This window comes from Elaeis guineensis, chromosome 5, assembly GCF_000442705.2.
Source record: "Elaeis guineensis isolate ETL-2024a chromosome 5, EG11, whole genome shotgun sequence".
NCBI classification, from domain to species: Eukaryota; Viridiplantae; Streptophyta; class Magnoliopsida; order Arecales; family Arecaceae; genus Elaeis; species Elaeis guineensis.
In genome coordinates, this window is record NC_025997.2 from 3,974,082 (window position 1) to 3,988,870 (window position 14,789).

At 36.1% G+C, this 14,789-nt stretch overlaps 1 protein-coding gene and 1 long non-coding RNA gene across 4 annotated transcripts; both read right to left on the reverse strand.

Moving 5' to 3' along the window:
* Nucleotides 1–13: 13 nt before the first annotated feature.
* Nucleotides 14–6,107, reverse strand: LOC105044485 (uncharacterized). The gene is made up of 2 exons (XR_831913.4): nt 408–6,107; nt 14–286 (listed from the first exon to the last, which is right to left on the reverse strand). It is a non-coding gene; the product is annotated as an uncharacterized lncRNA (long non-coding RNA).
* Nucleotides 6,108–6,666: 559 nt separating this feature from the next.
* On the reverse strand, nt 6,667–13,942 carry LOC105044486 (psbP-like protein 1, chloroplastic). 3 transcript variants are annotated; one of them, XM_010922405.4, is made up of 9 exons: nt 13,697–13,942; nt 13,481–13,565; nt 12,843–12,935; nt 12,602–12,678; nt 12,347–12,469; nt 12,142–12,213; nt 8,149–8,207; nt 7,350–7,446; nt 6,667–6,920 (listed from the first exon to the last, which is right to left on the reverse strand). In XM_010922405.4, exons 1-9 carry the CDS (start codon nt 13,775–13,777, stop codon nt 6,903–6,905), a joined length of 705 nt encoding a protein of 234 aa, XP_010920707.2. In that variant the 5' UTR covers nt 13,778–13,942; the 3' UTR covers nt 6,667–6,902. The 3 variants fall into 3 exon arrangements, with proteins under 3 accessions (XP_010920707.2, XP_010920706.1, XP_073113294.1); XM_010922404.4 differs by lacking the exon at nt 8,149–8,207 and having other exon boundaries at nt 13,697–13,938; XM_073257193.1 differs by lacking the exons at nt 8,149–8,207; nt 12,843–12,935 and having other exon boundaries at nt 12,602–12,675; nt 13,697–13,941.
* Nucleotides 13,943–14,789: the final 847 nt, after the last annotated feature.

The following is a 14,789-nucleotide window of genomic DNA, read 5'->3' on the forward strand; positions in this document are numbered from 1 at the left end:
ATTTTCACAAAAGGACAGAGAAATTCCACCCGTTTTATTAATCCAGCGAAAACAAAATACAATATTTCACCAAAAAAGAAAACAAGCAACAACAAGTTTGCATAAATTGACAAAGACCAAACAAGTGCCAAGGTGGCGGTCTGTTCGTTTACAACAGGAGGAGTACGGGTGGAAGTATTTGAGAGATGGACGATCGACAGCCCATGGCCCTTCCATCATATATATACCATATCTTTTTAATTCTTATCTTGTTTCGAATGTATCGGTGCTTCTGTTGCGGGCACGGCTGCAATAAAAAAGAAGGCGGCATTCATTGGTAGGGAGAGAAAGTATGAAAGAGAGGATGGCGATCTATTTGACATATGATGATAACTGGAATTTAGAAAGAGATGAGGGAAAAATATCACCTCTTAAGCCCGCCTCCCAACTACCCGTCCAACTAGAACGGTCTTCACGCGTGGGTTTTTTCCATTCCGCAGAAAACTTGCAGGCATGGCAGCGGAAGCAGAGGATTTGCCAAGAGCCGTCGCTCTTGCACTTGGTGTAGCATTCACTACATTTGTCTCCTTCAACTAACACTGGTGCTATGACCAAGAGCAGCAACCACGACGCTAGCAACACGTGGACTCGGGACGATGCCATCCTCCTTGATTTCTTCCTTGGCTTGATCGATTCCTCTGAGATCACCGTAAGATATACGAGTGCAGAGAGAATGGATGGAAAGGAAGGGAGTCTGGAGATCTATTTATACGTGCGGGGATGTCCAATCTTGTTGGGTTGGTGACCGGTCCTCCGCACTTGTCGACGCGTTATAATTTTTAATCCATCCATGCATACGTGCATGTGAGAGGAAGAAAATTTCAGAAGCACCCATCCCCTCACAGATGGCACCCACCTTCGTTAAAGTATTTCTCTTTTGCTCATGTAGTTGAACGGAAACAAATTTTTGAAAAAGGAGAACCCATGTTAGAGAACTTAAAAAGTTTCTTATGCTTTAAAATTCTCTTGGTGGTGGGTTATCTTGCTCATGCTTTGCTTGTATTGTCAATGAATATGATGTTATAATTTACAAGCATCATTCAGCTGTACATGTTGCGCGTTGATTAATAATATTGTTAAGGAAAAAATTTATAGACAAAGGATGTTAAAGAAGAAATTTGTTGTCAAAAAACTTCGTTTCATTGGCTATGATAGTATATCTATACGCACATCATATGGGATCAGAAATCCCTAGCTATATCAAAGGGATCAATATCTTTACATTAAAAGAATGATATGATCTATATAATGAAAATCTTCTAAATATGTATATGGTTAGCAAAATCATGAATGGTTTTAATCACATAAGATTGGTCATATCTATTAAATCTAGTTGCATGGTTGGTTGAGAAAATCAAGAAATGATTTCCATCATGTGGGATTATATAGCTGCCCATATCTACCTAATATGATGTGGAGAGAATCAAGATATATATGATCTTCATCATAGTTATTCATATCTGCCTAATCTGATGTTGAGAGAATATATCAAGATATGATCTTTATGATAGCTATCCATATCTGTCTAATCTGATACTAAGAGAATCAAGATATAATTTCCAATACTCCCCTATGAGTTGGTGCGTGAAAATTTATAATGCCCAACTTACCAATAACGAAACAAAATACATTCTTGCTCAAGGCTTGAGTGAAAACATCAACTAACTGGTGAGTGGAGGAGAAAAACTTGGTATGCAATAGGCCGGACTAAATTTTCTCATGAATGAAATGACAATCCAGTTCAATATTGTATGTCATGCATTAATGGAATAAAGGATTGACAGCAATATGAAGGATGGCTTTATTATCACAATACAATATCATAGGTGCAGAATGGATGATACCTAAATCATGGAGCAAGTATTTTAACTATTGTATCTCATATATCGTTGTAGCCATGGCGCAATACTCAGCTTCTGCAAAGAAGTGTGAGACAGTGGCTTGTTTCTTTGTTTTCTAAGAAATAAAAGAAGAATTAAGAAAAATACAAGAACCAGTAGTCGAGTGCCAAGTCATGGGATAGTTGGCCCAATCTAAGTCACAATAAACTATGAGATGAAGGGAGCTAGAAGAAAAAAGAAGAACGCTTTGGCCAGGAGTATCTTTAAAATAGTGAAGCAATCGTAGAGCGATATCAAGATGAGACTTGCGAAGCTGTTGCATAAATTGATTAAGAATGTGGACTAAGTAAATAGTATTAGGCCGAGCAGCCATGAGGTAGATGAGACGACCAACAAGGCAGCAGTACGAAGAAGGATCATCAAGCAATGGACCATCAGAGTCTATGAGTTTTTTAGATGTTGCTTCATAGCAGTCTCTATAGTTCTGGATCCCACAAGGCCCATATCTTCTAGAATTCTCAAAGTATATTTTTGTTGTGAAAGATAGATGCTTTTGGAAAATCGAGCAATCTTGATATCCGAAAAATATTTTGGAGGTCCCAAATCTATAATATAAAATTTGGAGTGGAGATATGTCTTAAGCGTATCAATAGCCATAGCATCATTACCAGTTATGATGATATCATTGACATAAACCAGGATGAAGAGTTGGGATGTACCTTGAATATGAAAGAAAAGAAAATAATCAACACGGGATTGAGTGTAGCTAACATCAAGTAAGGCTTGAAAGAACTTCTGAAACTAATTTCTACCAACTTGTTTGAGGCCATATAATAACTTGCTCAATTCACAAACTTGATTCTCCCTCCTATGAGAATAATCTAATGGAATTTTTATGTAGACATCTTTAGAGAGTTCTTCATGTAAGAATGTATTATTAACATCAAACAGATGAAGATCCCAATCATGAATAGCAGCGATGGCAAGTAAGCAACAAAGTGTAACAAGTTTAACAACCCAAGCTAAAGTCTCATGATGGTCGATGCCTTCTTATTGTGTAAAACCCTTGGTCACAAGTCTAGCCTTATATCACTCCACAATACCATCATATTTATATTTAATCTTATATACCCATTTGCAACCAATATATTATTTTTTTGAAGGAAGAGTAGTAATAGTACAAGCATTTTTTGCTTCGAGGGCTTGAATTTCTTTCTCCATAGCCTCTCGCCACGAGGGTATTTGATAACTTGTGAGAAAATTCTAGGTTTGGGAACAGAAGTAAGAGCAGCTAGAAAAGCATGATAAAGGAGGTAAATTTATCATATGTCAAACAGTTAGAGAGTGAAAAAAATATATCTGGAGATGAAATCACCGAAGATGAGAATTGTTGGTGTGAGAGCTTGGAGGTGGTGATGATGAAGCAATAATAATCCTTTAGATACATAAGTCAAGTAGAATGATGCAGAGGGGTTGGTTGAATATCATGAGGTAATGTAGAAAGATGACTTAAAGAAGGTGGTGGGTTTGAGGTTGATGGAGACATAGATGCAATAGAAAAAAGCTCATGGTTAGAGGATGAATTTGTGTTGTCAGATGAAATGATGGGCTAGATAAGAGACGTTGATATAGAAAAAGTAGAGTCAAAGGAGAGATCATTTATAGGAAGAGGTAGAACTAGATTGGGAGGAGAACTTGGTAGAATGTGTTGAAAAGGAAAAATATGTTCAAAAAAATGGATATTTCTACTTGTGAATACTTATTTGTTTGGATGTTATATATATGGTACTCTTTATGTCCAAAAGGATAATCCACAAAAATATCAGGAATAGCATGAGCTTCAAATTTATATTTTTTATAAATTTTAGAGGCAAAACATAAGCAACCAAAGATCCTAAGATGAGCATAACTAGGTCAAGTACCAAACAAAACTTCATATGAAGAATGATTTGACAAAACTAGAGAGGGAATGCGATTAACTAAGTTGTTGTAAGTATACATTCATCCCCAAAATTCAAGTGGAAGGTGGGCCTAAAAGCACAAGGCACAAGCAACTGCAAATAATTAAATGCTTATGTTTGTGTTCAATGATCCCATTTTATTGGGATGTCCTAATACAACTATGTTCATGAATAATACCTTCAAGGTATAGAAAATATTGAAGTTTATGATAAAAAAAATTAAGGTCATTACCGGTCTTTATTCTTTTAATGTGGGTATTGTGTTGAGTCTTAACAAGTCAGATAAAAGTTTGAATACAATGTCTAGATTGAGATTTATATTGCACTAGATAAATCCATATGGCATGAAAAAAATCATCAACTAAAGTTAAAAAATAAGATGCACTACAATGAGATTTAACATGATAGGCTCCCCAAATATCAATGTGAATTAATTCAAATGGAGCAACGGATAAAATTGAACTTAAAGAAAAAGCCAGCCTTGTTCGTTTAGCAATAGGACAAATCCGACACAAACATTTATTCGAAAAGCAAACACTAGGAATAATTTTAGATAAATAAAATAGTCATGATGAAGATGGGTGTCCTAAACGAATATATCAAAGGTTGAAGGATCGAGGGGAGACCGAAAGAGTAGCACTGGTACTAAAATTCAGTTGAAAAATGTAAAGGTCTTTTTGCTCTTTATCCAAACAAATTTCCATCTTTTGTTGAAAGATCCCACAAAATTCATTTGTCGGGATGGAAAATAAGGATACAATTTAGAGATTTTATGAGTTTGCTAACGGAGAAAAAATTATGTTGAAAAAATGGAATACAAAAGACATCATTTATGGATAAAGAAGAATTAAGATTTGTTATTCTTATGTGGGTAATGTCGGCTTCTTTTCCATTAGGAAGGATCCTTTTTTTAAGAGAATTAAAGTGGTAGAAAAGGTTAGAAGAGAGAAATCAAATACCATATGATCCGTGGCTCCGTACTCAATCACCCACAGTTTAGAAAGGATAGAGAAGCAAGTATTGGCCATTGATGTTGAAATATCTAAAGAAATCAAAGCAAGTAGCTTAGCATATTACTCGAATGTAAATACCGAGTGATGGGAGCATCATGAGATCCATTAGGATCAACTTGCATTGGAGTGGCAAAACTAAGAGTATTGGCAGCATAGGAGGCAGACCAAGACTGATTTTACGCAAGGGATGCTAAGGCATCATTCTTTTGCTTGTTCTTCAATTTGTAGCAATTTTCAATTGCATGATTTTCTTTCTTGCACTAATGGCACACCAACGGCTTGGAAGGATTAGGAGCACTTCTTCTAAGATTTTTAAAACTAGCCAAAGCCATGGCTTCCATAAGAATTTTAGAAATCAGATAAAGAGAGCGGCGTCATTCTTCTTATAAAAGGAGATTATATGCCTTGTTCACTAAAGGAAGTAGATCCATAAATAAGATTTGGCTGTAAAGAGAAGAGTAAGATTCATTAAATCCCATTAAGAATTGCATCAATCATTGACAAAGCTCAAATTGGGATATAGATCAATATGCACCACATGTGCAAGAATCAATTTTTGACAAATCAATAAGTTTGTCCCATAGAGATTTAAGCTTGCCATAATAAACAGCAATAGAGTAATTGTCTTGTTCAACTGTTGTAATATCATGCTTCAATTCAAAAATTCTTGTCCATTACTTTATGCAAATTGTTCTTCGAGATCTTTCCAAATTTCATATACTGCTATATAATAAAGAACACTGTCTAATATTTCTGTAGAGAGCACATTCAAAATCCATGAAATGACTATATCATTGACATGGTCCTATAAGGAACAGATGGGAGATGTGGTGGGTGGCCGTGAAAGAGAACCATTTATGAATCTCAATTTATTTTTAATATTCAGAACCATTTTTATGGTACGAGACCAATTATAATAATTATCACCAATCAAAGATTTGGAAACAAGATTAGCACCTAGCTTATCAGAGAGATGAATAGTATAGAGTGAGAGTAAATTTGGATGAATGAGAACATTAAGATGGAACCATTTGAAGTAATGGTGGAAGAATTAGCAAAGGGTGCAGAAGTTTCTACCATGATGGTGGAAAGTATAGATTACCCAATGGATATATAATTGCAGAAAAAAAATGAAGAAATTTGATGAATCTTAGAAGTGGCAGAAAAATTAGAAAGCTCCTCTTGAGATAATCAAAGACAAGATGTTCGATGTCTTCAAAAAAAAATCTCTATTGCTGAAAGAGATGTTACCAAGGTCCGCAAAAAAAAAAAAAAAAAAAAGGAAAAGCCCGCTAATGCATCATTATCAGGATGCCAGTGAAAAGAAGATGTGGTACTAAATATTCAATGAAATGGATGGCTCTCTGATACCATATTAAGAAAAAAAATTTGCAGCCGAAAGGCTTCACTTCATTAGCTATGATAGCATGTTTATATACACATCATATGGGATCAAAAATTCCTACATCAAAGGGATCAGTATCTTTACATCAAAAGAATGATATGATTCATATAACGAAAATTTCTATAAATATGTACATACTTAACAAAATCAGAAGTGATTTTAATCACATAGGATTGATCATATCTACTAAATTTGGTTGCATGTTGGCCAAAAAAATCAAAAAATGATTTCCATCATGTGGAATTATATAACTACCCATATCTGCCTAACATGATGTCAAGAGAATCAAGATATGATCTTCATCATAACTATTCATATTTGTCTAATCTAATGCTGAGAGAATCAAGGCATACTTTTCATGATAGCTATCTGTATCTGTCTAATCTGATGCTGAGAGAATCAAAGTATAATTTTCAACAAATATTGAACGATAATATATAATATTTAAGAGGTAAAAAAAAGGCAGTTTCGCAATGCCGTTGACTTTCTCTGAACATCGGGAAAACCTTGAAAAAAGTACAGAACAAATCGAATAGCAACATAGCCTTTCATCCCTCATAAACATCGAAGACCTTAAAGGAATCGATGACAGTCTGCAGCTTATCCTTCATCTTCTCCCATCTCCTTTCATTGGCTCCTGTTGTCAAGGTGTAAAATTTACCTGCCAAGAGTGCCCATAGAATGAAGGTAATCAGCAACTCCTACTGTGGATTCATCAAAACAAATGAGATATCATAAATTGCTGTCCTGCATACTAATTTATTTTTACAAGCAAATTTTATGTACAGAGGCAAATCTTATATAGAATTACTGACAGATTTAGTGAGTTCCACAGGATGTTTTAGTTCTCTTTATATATGTTACACTGAGATTCATCACTTTCTTAGCTCCATATACTAATGGCAATGATAACTCAGTGTTCCTCCTAATATTTGATTGGATAAAGGGTTATTACATACAATCTATGATGACTCTCAAAGTGATATGAAGATGCAAGTAATCAAACTGTAAGCAATGGATATAGATATCAGTTCATTTCCATTCACCTACAGATACAGTTTAAGATTATGTGCAGCAAATGGCTTCATACCATTCCCGATGGAAATTGCACCAAGAGCATGTCTGGTGAAGTTCGGAGCCTGAGCAATGAACTCAAAGGTGTAATAAGCTCTCCCATCAACATCATGCTGGCCAAGCAATACAACTTCGCATAAGTTCCTTCGCACAAATATCTTAAATCTAGCAAAAGATAATAGTAGACCTCGTGTCAAATCTGTAATAAAGTTGCACAAATGCATTCATATACTGCTTACTTTCTAAGAGATGTACAAGTATACAAGAAAAACTAACCAAACTGGAATTTATTTTATAGTCTCTCTTTTGGTTAGAACCAGTTCTTAAACTATCATCAGCACTTAACTGAGATGAGTTATGAACAAAAAGGGCTATTGAAATTTTATTTTGATTTTTTTTTTTTAAAAAAAAAAGCTTCCCTCAATATCACAGGATGGATTTATCTGGTAAATGCATTCGGTAAGTTCAATCTGAAATGGCACATGGCTTTCTGAGAAGACTAATTGAGGGTGTCCAAGCAAGAGAAAACACATTGCTTTCGGATGAAGTATACCAAAACTAGTCCCAAGTATTTTAGTTTGGGAACTTCGTGGAGATGACATTCCATAATACTGATGGACTTTCCGGTGGATGATGTCAGGGAAGTGATTGCAATTTCAGCAGCCTATGTAGTCAGAGGTATAGACAATGACATGAAAGTCTTTAAGTTGCGTTCTCATTTGAACTGAATTGTGAGAAGTGGTGCAAAATGCAAGATGTTGATCACCAAATATCACAGGGCATCTGAAGCATCGTTAAGTTGTGACAGGCATTACCATAGAAAAGACTTTGTCAGAAAGCTGGAGTCAAGAGGATGGAAGTTGGGCCTGGAACACTGTAGTTTCATACAACCTTGAATGGATTAGTATTTCTGTGAGAACGACCAACGTCAAGAACATGGCAGCTATGCGGGCATGGAACAATGCAATCAGCAATATAAAGAAATCAAAAGGTCCTGCACAATGCCAGTAAGATGTAGATACTAAATTGATAAATAGACATCACAGACTGAGCAGAACAAACCAGGTGTTCATGTAACATTAGCAGCAACTACTCCAGCAAAGGATAACATGCTATATTGAAGAAGCAAAAACTGCAAGGGCTATTTAGAAACAGCTACATTATACAAGCATAAGAAATGGAGGTTTATGGAGTCAATGAAGGTATTCAACATTTTGTCACAATTTGAAGCTCAAAACTAAATTCTTTTAGAATAGCAATGGTAAAAAATATGCGTGTAATCAATGTGAATTGATCAGCAAATGGAAAAATAGTGTTCAGCCAGATAACTGCAATAATCATATTTCAGTGAAGAAATGGGAGAAACCAACTTTGCCAACTGGCATGATAATGTTCAAATGCGAAGACCAACTAAAATGTTGCAGGAATACACATAGAAGGAAATCAGTGTCCACGGAAACATGACAAGAACCATCAAAATGATATAATCATACTGTTGAGATGACACAGACCTAATTAAAACTTTCAACATAGATTGGAGAAGGTAGCCTTACCAACTGATGTAGAAGATTGTCAAGTATGAGCAATGTTACCAAGAATTTTCAAGAAAACAAGAACATTATTGTGGGTAACCATTGATTACAATAATCAGAACTCAGAACTCATCAAACTATCTTAGAAATCAGTAAGTAACTTCAAAGGGACTGGAGGAACCATAATTACTGACTGAAGATGTTGTCAAGCATGAGCAATAACTAAGAAGTTGCATGACTAAACCACGACAGATTACTAATGTCTAGTGCCACATGACTAAGTCATCAGAATCAGATATACTTGCTAAATCTGCAAATAGAGTAGGGAAAGAGAATATCAAGTCAAGTCAAGTAGGGTAAGGATAAGAACCATATGCCTTACTTCCAAAAAGTCTAGTGTACCAACATGCGGATGTCTTTGCAAGTGATAGCACTGAGAAGAATATTCAGACAAGAGTATGCTAAAAACAGTTGTGTCAATGGACTATAAGATGGAGAAGTACTGATTAAGATGAAAAATAATAATTGGAGGAGGCTTATGTAATGAAAATGGAGGCTGGAAAAAGAATTGAGGAGAGACTTATGGAAAGGACTCTACTGGGAAGTTGTACGAAGGTTTCTTTTAGAAACTTAATATGAAGTATCAGTTGAGAAGGATGGTGATAAGGAACTATCAATAAAAACTGAACCAAATTCAGAGGATATCACCTCTTAACTATAATAGCTCAAGCAGAGGATTAGGTTTCAACTCAGGTTTATGGCTTATATTTTGCGCGTTACATATAAATGCAATTTCCTATCTAATTCTAGTCTTCATCCCCCTTTCTTTAGATTATGGTAATGTCTACGAGAATCTTTGGTTGCATGAACATTTTCCATGCAACCAATGTAATAGGTGAACTTAACTCTTTTGTTCTGTCAGGTTTTCTTTCATGCTCATTTCTTCTTCCATCTTAACACCATTTTATAGAGGTTGCCCTCAAGCTAATTATAAGCCGTAAAAATTTTGAACTTCATATAATTATAATTTTCTTCACAAAACTGATCTTAAAATGATGGAACACGGCCCTATTGGTTGCGATATCACAAAGAATACACACACAGATACAAACATAAATACAACATGAGAACTGAAAAGCAAACATGATTTAATTAATGTAATTAAAAGAAGAAAATCAGCAACTAGAAAATCATCCATAAGTGATTAATGGGATTCGTATTGTGGCGTTAAGTAGATTAACAAATAATGAAATTACTGGCTATATGAAAATTCTTACATTGAGCACAAAAACAATTAAAACTAAATATCAAAAATTCTTTTAACTTTTCAGATGATCTATATCTTTCTCTTCACAAGAATTTTAGGGAAATATATTTCTGTTAACTACAAAAATAAAAGATGAAACTATAATGAGTTTCCCCCCTTTGCCTGAGAAAACATTGGTGTTGCAAACAAAATGGATTTGCCAACTAAATAGTCTAATCAAATATTATTCAAGATAATTTTACGGAAAATACTATGTCTTGGCATGGGGAAATAATGAAATCATGGTGCTGTGTGTAAAAAGGAGGACATCATTAGTTCCAAACTGGTTGAGTCAAAAAGAATTCTAGCTTATATAGGAAGGGATCATCCTTCCCATGTGAGGCACCTTTTGGATCAGAATCCAGAGGGACAAAATCACGAGGCCTATGGGCCAGAGTGAAAAATATCTCAGATGCCGAGCCATGGACCCTTAGTCGCAATAGTGACGCATGAGGTAAGGAACCACCCCTACAACTATAAGGCTCCTCCCATCCGTACATCAATCTATGGTAAAAAAAAAAAAGAGGATCATACCTCCCATCCATACACAGACTCTCTCTTTACTGGAGGGACCATGGTAAGAATAAAGAGGAGCGAACCTCCTGTCCGTATATAGACTCCCCTTTGACTGGAAGACTATGTTGTGGTATAGAAAGAAGAGCATCATTAGTCACACATTAGTTGTAAGTCAAGAAAAGCTCTGGCTTATATAGGAAGAGACCATCCTTCCCACATAAGAAATTTTTTGGATCAAAATCTAAAGAGACAAAATTGTAAGGTCCATGAGTCAGAGCGGACAATATCTCACGTGCCGAGCCATGAGCGCTTGACCGCAACACATGGCAAAGCAGATGCAAGTGTTAAGAAGTACATTGTCATACATGTGATCAAATAGTGCCGAAACATCGGAAAAAACTAGATATTGATGGATCCTAACAAAAATGCTTAGAAATGACAAGAGCACCATGCTCTTCATGCTTAAGATTGTCCCAATAAACCAATTCTACCAAAATTATGTTGTTAAGAGATTATGGGCATGAGATAATGTTTCAGGCTTTGTAGAGGCATCCAACATACAAGTTTTTGATGCTCATCCCCTCTATGTGTATTTAGTCATCTAATCAATAACTGAACTATGAAATGGGGATAAGAAAGCCATTTTCGCTTTCCTCTAACAGCACCACAGTAGTTTTAGGATTTTCAACAAGTATATGTTGTCTTAGTTGATGATACAAATAGCAAAAATACAAGTTCACACTGACACTCATATAGCCAGATCAGGAAATGTTCCCCTATTTTTCTAGCCACTATTATGAATCAGATTTACCAACTCAAATGATGTGATAAGGCAGTACAATTATTAAAGGAGTGTGCATGTCCTATTTGAATATAGTTTCCACAGCTAAACCAATCAAAATAGATTGCTCAATGCTCAACTTATTGAAGTTGGAAAAATTATTGTGAGAAACTTCTTTGATACTCATTCCGATGAATGATTCACTTCCCTGTTCTTTCACCTGGAAGTCATTTATCTTATTACTTAAAGTAAAAGCATGCAGTCGAAAAATCTTCATGGTAATATATAAACATTTGATAAATGCGGAGCACAGGGTTCCTCAAAAACTCAAATCAACACAAGCTATGACATCATACGGACCAAATAGGTTAAAGTAGATAATGCATGTCGAAATTATACATTTACCTGGTTGACCTTATCAATAGCAACAAAACAATAAGATAAATGTCACATGAGGAAAGAAAAGACTCAGGCCTGAACAAAAAAAAACTGAAACACTTAACAGAATGATCCTTACATGGTGTTTAGAATTATTAAAATAATTACTGTCACAACCAATATAATTCAGGTTCTACAGATATTTCAAACAATTTTTGAACCATGTGCGCGTTAAGAAAGCTAAAACTCAATATGCAATTTACTGGGTAAATGAAGGCAGTAACAGTATCCTAACCTCTGCTGCCTCAACTAGCTTTATTTTCTGTGAAGGAGGAGCCAAAACCTTTTTGATTAAAGTATCAGCAACCTAAAATTGTTAATAATAACCTCATTAGGAAAGCATATAGTTAAATAGTGCAAAAAGGAAAAGCTTCAAGGTAAAAGGTGCAACCCTTTTGTTTCTCGGATGTGACATTCTGGCATAAAAAGAAATAGCAAACCTCTTGTGGAGATCCAAAGTCTCGAACATCTTGCTTGCTAGTTGGAACCATGTTAACGCTAATGCTTTCTAACGGCTCAATAACATCTTTGAGCACCTTATCTTGTCCTTCAATAACAACTTCCTGGGAATAACATTTTATATCTATAAGAGGTTGTAATTTCTAACTGATATCACATCCCATACAAAATTATTAAATTCGATGGGCCAGAGGTTTTCTTTCTAACGTAAATCATGAAAGGCTAGTGATTCCCACCTGCCATCCGAATGGGTAGAGAAATGAATAACCATCCTTCTTGTCCAAGACAGATTGAAATCCTTTCTTAACCTCTGCTGCAAGTGAGCCATATCAGGGTTCTTTTCAGAAATCCATCATTATTCTATGAACTAACACACTGCACGATTAGCAGGTGGGCTTTCAATGCCCTCAAAATAATAAAAAGCAAACAAGGCTCCTTTACAGAACAACATTGCTAGGAGTTTTGAACAACACTTACATGATGCAGAATTGGCATAAGTTAAAGATATGCAAGTGCTAATTGCTCCTAATGCAAGTGCATGGCGCCTTCCGGATCTCTCTACAATACAATCTGAAGAGTAAACAACGTCAATAAAATCTCCTTTCCATATTCCAACGAAAAAGGACCTAAGAATCACAACAATGATGGAAGCATGTCACCTGCCAGCCAAAGTTTCACATTCATAATGGAGGAAGAGCATGCCATGGAAAGGAATTTAATATGCATATATTTGCAAGCCATACGATTAGGTGGATTTTTGATATACAGACTTTTACAAGGCAAGATTGTGGGTTTTCATTTGTAGAAGGTACAGTTCAATGCATGGCTACCATATGCATGACCCTATCAGTTCTTTAAATTGAATGGCTAACATATCTTTTCACTAATTCTTTTTGATAATTCAAATGATTCGATTATGGATTTTCACTGTAATTCAATATCAAATATAGATTTAGATTTTGACATTACAAAATACTGAATTCCCCCAAATTTATCATAGAAGTGTACCAGTATTGTTCATCATGACAGGCATAAGAAAAGGATAGCCAACTGGTTTACCATGATATATCATTGATTGTTACACGAAATACGAGACAATGAGATCATGATCCTACCTTGTGGGGGGATTGGAGAATCCTCGGCCCTGACCTGGAGGGTAACCCTACTCCTATGAAGATGGCCAGGGAAGAAAGCAGGGCCCTGAAGCATAAACCATGAACAGGACAAAACCAACCAAGCCAATGAGCAATAATATCCCAACAAAAGAGAAAACAAACCATACAACACTAAGAACCGAGGAAAAAAAGAAAAAGTGTCAGTCAGTCTACTACCTGATGGAAAGCAGTAGAAGAGGAAGAAGAATTCAAGAAGAGGGCTCGATGGAGTGCCGGCGAGTGCTGCAAAAGTGCCATTTCCGACCACTTATTCGTTGAAGGAAAACTAGTTTCGGTGCCAGAGAAAGAATAAGGGTGGTGGTGGTGGTGGTGGTGGTGTTAGAGAAGCTCGAGCATGATATCTTCTTCCAGCGTTCGTTGGGAGCGAGCGAAGTTGGAGAGTAGGGGAGGAAGGAGGCCTTATCCTTTATCCCATTCGAACCGTTGGATATCTGCTGCCCAATTTGGAGGACTTGGACCACTTGGTTTTTCCGGTCCCTAGTGGGTTGGACCAAATGTGACCAGGGTTTGGCTTGCAAACTGTCGATCAGGCTCATGAGTGCTCGATAAATAAAAGATTGGTAAGAGGTTGAAGAATAGAAAAGAAAAAAATGACTGAGAGGATTGGATCACGTTTCACGTGGTCGTTCCTATTCAATTCACAGCCCAAAACATTTCTAAATAAGAAATTGTGACACCTGACACGTCAATAATGTCAACCTCGTATCTATGATCTATGCAGTACTTGCTCTGTCCTACCTGATAATGTTAAAAAAAATGTGGCCTCAGTAGATGGCATGCTACTTCCACGCTAGCAGCAATACCGTATTCCTTCCTCACGGGGGTTCTGTTGGAAAAGGACCTTCGCCCGCCGTGGAGAGAAGCTAGGGTTCTGGTAACACTGTCTGGTTTCCCATTTTTGTTGTTTTGCCAACACATTAAGAGACTGGTGTCTGTGAAGCACAAGAAACCTCGTAGATATCAACAACTAAAAACTTACAGAATAAAAATCATATTCCTAGCAAACTCGTAGTAGATCTGGATAGTATTGATACCGTCAAAATAGACTGATCCAGTCTAATCCGATCTGACTCAGCTCATAAAGATCTAAAATTTGATGGACTGAATCGGACTAGGACCAACTAAAAAATAGTACACAATATAGCTGTCCCAGCCCAGCCCTTTAAGGACCATGGGCTGGATCAGACCAGTCTATGAGCCTTGAACCTCAAATGACTGAAGAGTAAAAAATGAAAAAAAGAGAGACAGA

Bases quoted from the DNA above. Each gene is read 5' to 3' on its own strand.
- LOC105044486 (XM_010922404.4), bottom strand. From the start codon at position 13,777: ATGGCACTTTTGCAGCACTCGCCGGCACTCCATCGAGCCCTCTTCTTG. The intron at 12,470-12,601 runs GTGGGAATCACT...TGTTATTCCCAG, and splicing joins TCTACCCATTCGGATGGCAG to GAAGTTGTTATTGAAGGACA. The intron at 12,214-12,346 runs GTTTGCTATTTC...TAACAATTTTAG, and splicing joins ACTTTGGATCTCCACAAGAG to GTTGCTGATACTTTAATCAA.